Source organism: Thermobia domestica, chromosome 7, assembly GCF_964235325.1.
Source record: "Thermobia domestica chromosome 7, izTheDome1.hap1.1, whole genome shotgun sequence".
NCBI classification, from domain to species: domain Eukaryota; kingdom Metazoa; phylum Arthropoda; class Insecta; order Zygentoma; family Lepismatidae; genus Thermobia; species Thermobia domestica.
Window position 1 is genome coordinate 58835392 of NC_137460.1, and position 7329 is coordinate 58842720.

General features: G+C 36.7%; 1 protein-coding gene across 1 annotated transcript in view; it reads left to right on the plus strand.

The window, feature by feature from the left end:
* LOC145689197 (prostaglandin G/H synthase 1-like) overlaps window positions 1-7118 on the plus strand; it is a 49231-nt gene extending 42113 nt beyond the window's left edge. Inside the window, exon 4 of the mRNA XM_081763331.1 lies at window positions 4325-7118. Within this exon, the coding sequence (XP_081619457.1) occupies window positions 4325-4659 (335 nt within the window). The 3' untranslated portion in view covers window positions 4660-7118. The remainder of the gene's footprint in view (window positions 1-4324) is intronic.
* Window positions 7119-7329: the final 211 nt, after the last annotated feature.

Genomic DNA, 7329 nt, shown 5'->3' on the forward strand with positions numbered 1-7329 from the left:
GACAAGATAATACAAAGACGTAGAAGACATGTAGATACCTAGTAGCTACTTTAACACGATGAAAATATTTATCCTCTTATAAGTTTGGGACACCAATATCAAAACAATCCAATACTCACTGTGTACATTACCAGCATGTTACCAATTCCTGTTAACAGATACATGGAAAAAGTATTCAGAATATCAGGAGTCACACATTATTTAAAAAAAAAAAAAAGTACAAAAGAATATTCCACTTCAAAATGAGAGGGTAGAAAAGTGAATACCTTGAAAAACAGTACATGTACTCATAAAAGAACACGTGTGGTAACCCTACATATCAGTATGTGCAAATCTTTCAGACACATGATACATACCTTTGTAGCTCAATCCAGATTTGTCACAGTAAAGCAGCTTGACCTATTGTATCGTTTAGTGGTGCGAGTATTGGATTGTTTTGATTTTGGTGTCCCAAACTTTTAAGAGGATAAATATTTTCATCGTGTTAAAGTAGCTACTAGGTATCTACATGTCTTCTACGTCTTTGTATTATCTTGTCATATGAAGTCCTATTACTTCCTTACGTTTTTTTTCATATCCAGTAAATTACGCTTAAGTAGTCATTTAAAGTACTGAAAAAAGTTTCTTTTTCATCGTATGTGTGTTTATTAATGTTTATTTTTTATTTCAACCACTTCTTTACGAATTCCTCAACGTTGAGGGAAAAGTGGGAATTTGAGACAGCGTTACCAACTTCTACAGCGCAAAATTCTCAGCTTTTACAAAATTCCGAATATCTCCGTAAGTACTTGACTTATCGACTTCAAATAAACGTGAAAATGCTTCTTATGACATACCAAATTGTCCTATAAATTTTAAACCGTAATGTACTTATGGCCTTTTTCGAGTTATTGCACCATATCCAAACACGACTTTTGTCTTTTCTGTTATGTCAACACTGTTTAACGGACCCATCTAAACTTGGTGTCAATTTAAACCGTTCTGGCCAATATTTAAATTATTGTGCAAAACTAGTGTGTACCTCACTCCCTGTGTGTGCAAAAGGCGTTTAAATGTGACACATATTTAACGTTATTTCTCGAGAAGTTTGCAACACTGACCTGCGGGTGGCATATCTTTCGTCTTCCTTTTTAGTGTTGAATTAAATTATGAAATACAATTTAGGTCGTTCCATTTAAAAAATCATAACTTTATATTGGGTTGGCAACACTGTTCATCCGGTGATATCAAGAAATACGTCTACCAATGTGCCCCTTTGTATAGTTGCTTCGTGCAAAGTTTCGCTTCTCTCTCTCTTTTGGTTTCTCCGTCATCAAGGTTTGACATTATAAATGACGCACCCGGTATATATATATATATATATATATATATATATATATATATATATATATATATATATATATATATATTCTCGTTTGTATGGGCGCCCTTTTAGTAGACTTGTCCACCGCCCTGATTAGTATCCCAGCACGGCCCTGGCCCTTTGTACTCTTAAACAACGAAAGTGTAAGAAGAGATTTGATTCCTTGCTCATGAACATCTTAAAATTCTGTCTGGAAGATTGTGTAATCAGATTATTTAATAAATTTGCAAAACAAATAAATAGAAAGGATAATATTAATCATAGTAATGAATAATGATGCTTGTTTTGCAAAAGTTATATTGAAACTGAGGATTAATGAAAAACTTAATATTTAATTCCACACATGCTATTAAATGTATGTTATTACTCTTAGAAAATGAAAGGCAGTAAATACTACAAGCATATGCTACGACATTTAAAGAAATATTTGCTTTTGCAACTTCTTGAAATATGTTCGTTGCCATTAGGTGCAGTTTTCACTTTCTTGGAACACATCAAAACACAACAATACTTAGAATCAATCCACACTTCAATTATACAAAATAAACTTAAAACCTAGAATTATGTTCAATTTACTAAATTTTATTATACACTCATGCTCAAAAATTAAGGATAATTGCAGATTGTGGTACTACACAACGTGGCACTACACAAAACTGGCGCTAATAGCATAGGCACATAGTGAACACAACATACGAACAAACGGAACATATCAGTATCACAGTATTGGTGATATCCACGGTATCCACGGTATTGGTGATAAGTTGAGAAACACATGTGCTACACAACGCCACTGTTTTCTGCGCATGTACCCCGACATCAATATGGGATATGATCACCATGCACACATACACAGGGCGCACAACGGGTTGGCATACTCTGCATCAGGTGGTCGAGCAGCTGCTGGGGTATAGCTCCCATTCTTGCACCAGTGTCTGTCGGAGTTCCTGAAGTGCCCTAGGGGTTTGAAGACGTGCAGGGATACGTCGACCGAGAGCATCCTAGATATGCTCGATGGGTTTTAGGTCTGGAGAACAGGCAGGCCACTCCATTCGCCTGATGTCTTCTGTTTCACGGTACTCTTCCACGATGGCAGCTCGGTGGGGCCGTGCGTTATCATCCATCAGGAGGAAGGTGGACCCCACTGCACCCCTGAAAAGGCGAACATACTGATGCACAAGACTTCCCGATACACCTGACCTGTTACAGTTCCTTTGTCAAAGACATGGAGGGGTGTACGTGAACCAATCATAATCCCACCCCATACCATCAAACCACTACCTCCATACAGGTCCCTTTCAAGGACATTATGGGGTTGGTGTCTGGTTCCTGGTTCACGCCAGATGATAACCCGGCGAGAATCACCTTTCAGACTATACCTGGACTCGTCCGTGAACATAACCTAGGACCACTGTTCCATTGACTATGTACTGTGTTCTTGACACCAGGCTTTACGGGCTCTCTTGTGAACAGGGGTCAGTGGAATGCACCTTGAAGGTCTCCGGGCGAATAAACCATATCTGTTCAGTCGTCTGTAGACTGTGTGTAGGGAGACAACTGTTCCAGTGGCTGTGGCAAGGTCCCGAGCAAGGCTACCTGCTGCACTCCGTGGCCGTCTGCAGGCACTGATGGTGAGATATCGGTCTTCTTGTGGTGTTGTACACTGTGGATGTCCCGTACTGTAGCGCCTGGACACGTTTCCTGTCTGCTAGAATCGTTGCCATTATCTTGAGATCACACTTTGTGGTATACGGAGGGCCCGTGCTACGACCTGCTGTATATGACCAGCCTCCAGTCGCCCTATTATTCTACCCCTCATAACGTAATCAATATGTGTTCTTTGAGCCATTTTCAACACACAGTCACCATTAGCACGTCTGACAACATCTGCACATTTACACGCTGCACCGTACTCTGACATGCACCAACACACCTCTGCGTATTTGGACTGCTGCCACCGCCACCGTGCGACGACCGCACAGTATGCACCGCACCGAATGGTCAAATGCACCGCCTGGTCATACCCCAAGGTGATTTCCAACCGAAAACCGCCCACCAGAGCGTTGTTTCACCATGTATCCGCATTATCCTTAATTTATGAGCACGAGTGTATATACACTCGTACATCCTTAAACACAACACTTCACTCGTATATTACACACCAAAACAATGGAAAAGGTAAATACACTTTCTTCATTACAATATTTTTCATTCATTCACATCATTGCTATATCCTTTACCTTACACGACATAAGAATGGAACGTAAAATTGAAATATTTCATTTCATTTTTCGTAAGTATATGAAACGCAGTTCTTTAGTCGCGTAGCGTAACGGAAAACAGAACATTATATAACAGGAGATGATATTAAGAACTCCGTTAAAAGAGAAAATGCAATTACATCAATTTACTAAGCTATTGTGATATTAATGATGTTTTATGTTGATATGATTGGAGCTTAATGTTCTCTTTCAGCAGCTAGTCTAATGAGACCTCTGTCGTCCCAAAGGCGAGAACATTTACCACTTGTTCCAAAGGATAGAAAACAGGGGTGCCTGGCAACTCTTCCTTTTACACCAGATGTGTGTGAATTTTCACGATAATGAGATATGATAAGATCGGAATGCAAATACTATGGCAAAAGCGTGGCAAACAAACGAAAATCAAGTCGTGGCAAACAAAACGCAACCGATTTGAAGAAGTCGGTAAAATCAAACCATTAGAATTCCAGTTCATTTCAAACAAAACAGAAAAATAATTCATTACGTAAATAAATTGGCTGAAATAAATATGACCTTGGCACTGAATACCGTTAATTTTTACATACAGTATATGAGCTTATGTATTCTGAAAATATGCATAGTGAAGGTCATATATATATTCATGATTCATATAATGCACATTTAAATTATTGGATACAGTGCTTACATGTCAAATTAAGTTTTAAAATTTCCTTTCTAGGTGTGATGTTGGAGAAAATTGGAAGAAATGTATTGACTGAGTCAGGACTTACAATCGCCGGACCATTTTCCATAAATGGCTTAATGACCAATCCTATCAACAGTCCTGAATATTGGAAACCCTCTACATTTGGCGGCAACAAAGGATTTGAAATCATCAAAACCGCCACACTGGAGAAACTCTTCTGCCAAAACATGAAAAACAAATGCGAAGGAGTAAAAATCGCCTTCACCGTTCCTGACTTTAAGCCAGAACCTTATGATGACGACGATGATATGAATCCTAAAGGCGCATCTTTCCTATCCAGCTTCATGCAAAGTTTAAGATTTAACTAACTCTGAAAGTTAACGTTTACATTGATGGAATTTGTATGTACAGTAGCTTTAATAGTGGAAAAAATACATACTTCTGAAGCACGGCAGAAACAACGCATGTACGAAAGAATGAAAGAAATAGGGTTTAGATCAGGGATCGGAATACCTCACTTTTCCCGTACCTTGCACTCAAACCAATTTTTCAGTTTGCGGTGTAATTTACAAGTAACATTTAGAAAAAAATCTTATTTGTTCCAATAGTAATTAGTAGTAATATTTATTTGAAGATCAGCAGTGATTCAAGATGGAATATTGAATCTCGTTAATTTGTATGGATAGTATTTATTATTATTTAAAAAGTTTGGTTTATGTTTAGGGATATACGCAAGATCAGAGTGTAGGGCGACTTTAGCACGATAAAGTTTGCTTGTTTATCGAAGTTTAATGCCTCTTTTCAAAACCGAGGTTACGTAAAGCGAGATTATGCACCTCGAGTTTACTATGAAATCCAAATCACCGTAATGCATTCAATGGACTTTCACTGGAAATCAAATGAGGAAACTCGTGCACGAGAAGCGGAAGCGTTAACCATTTTTTAAAATATGCGTTAACTGGAATACTTGTCTCCATTGTCTTCTACGTAATCTTATGCAATGCGACATGAACACGAATGAAAAGGATTTTGAGGACTCGCAATTTTCAGAGGAACTTGAATCACCAATTGATTTCACGTCAGGATCGTCAGTCTAACACTTCACACTTCTGGACCACACCACTCCTACCACTAAACAGAAAGGGCTATCACGTCAAATAGGCTATTTCAAGTGTTTCCGACTCCTGGTTTAGACATACCGAACCGTAAAGTAACTAAATATTTTAGTCCTTTCATTTTCTTATATTACTCGAGATGCCTTAAACCAGAATAATTGCTGATATGTAAAAAATATATATCATACCTATATGCTGATAAAATGTATTATTACCCATATTTTTAACTTTTATCCATATTTTTGAAAAATACCTCAATATATGAATCATATGTGCACCTATGTAAGATGTATGTGTACACTTCATTTTAATTTTAAGGTGACTTTAAAGGATCGCTAATAATCAGCAGATGGCACCACATGCCTTTCTAATGTGTCTTGTAAGGAGCAATAACATTCAAAATAAATCAAATTCAAGAGGGGAATATTCAAACTTTGTACAAAAAGAAGATAAAGAAAAAAATCTATGCATTTTTTTTAATACTTTGCTTCTTTTATTGTTGAAATCAATTAATTTTATTCATCCGAATTACTTCCAATAATGAAACTTTTAGCAGCTAAAAGCTAAAAGCTGAAAGTTTCATTATTGGGACTGATTCGGATGAGTACAGTTAATTAATTTCAACAATGAAAGAATCTAAGTATTAAAAAAATTGCATAGATTATTTCTTCAACTTCTCTTTGTACAAAGTTTGAATATTCACCTCTTGAATTTGATTTATTTATTTTGAATATTGTTGTTCCTTACAAAATACATTGGGCAATTACTGGGCACATGGTGCCGTGTATTAATAATAGTTGAGACTTTACATTTACTTTAACGAGAAATAGTGATATCCAGGGGTGAAAGTGAGGGGAAGGCGGGATGACGCCGTTACCCCACTTCCAAAAAATATCTGGTGTCCCCCATTTCCTAAAAGATTTCAATGGGCAAAGATAGGCACAGGGGACGATTTGACGTCATTTTCAGATCCACTTTTACCCCTGATTACATCATTTAAGAATGAAAACATGAGAGGAAGAAGGACATCTCAGGTATTTGCTTGTGTAAAATACAATATATTTTATATTCTGCCATGAAACTAATTGTTATTATACATTATATCGTTTACTGTTTTTTGATTGGTTCAGTTCATTCTTGTTATTACTATACACATAAGTATGAAAGAATTATGAAGACAATAAATGTTTACTTTCTGTTACATGCGAAATAAAGTTGCAACTTTTTATGTGTAGTTTTTGTGAGGGTTTGTATACCAAGCCTAGGGTTACAATATGACTGTCTTTAAAAGGGATTCTTTTTTATTACTATTATATCACAAAATATTTTTACTACTCAACAAGATTTTACTAACACAACGGGAATATGTAATTTAATTTAATAACTAAGCTTCTACAATACTGGTTATGAAATATTAAGTTTCTTTCCTTCGAGCTTATAGCTGGATGTATTTGCAGAAGCGTCGTTTGGGGAGGGCAGAGGCAACTCCTCCCCTGAGCTTGAGAAGTCATACTTCTTAATTGATTGTGTGCTAATATAGTAATGAAAAGATTAAACTCTTATGACAATGGGCATCTTAGCCCCCCTAACAACATCTAAAATGACTACTGTACATGACGACAATATTAAAATTAACAATTATGTATAAATGCATGTAATATTACGAATCTTAAAATTAAAGAAGTTGTCTGTACCCCCTAACCCCCATACAAAAAAAAAAAAGAAAAAGAAAAAAGTTTTCCCACTTTCCTTAAATCTGTTCTGAACCATTTTGTAGTGCCTGCAATACAGGACATATCAAGTTAAAAAATTGTTGACAATAATATTAAAAACGTACTGTCGTGGCCGATGGCAGGAGGCGATCAAAACTTTTGCGGCCACTTATGAGGAAGTCCCACTACAGGTCACGAACATAAAAAGAGA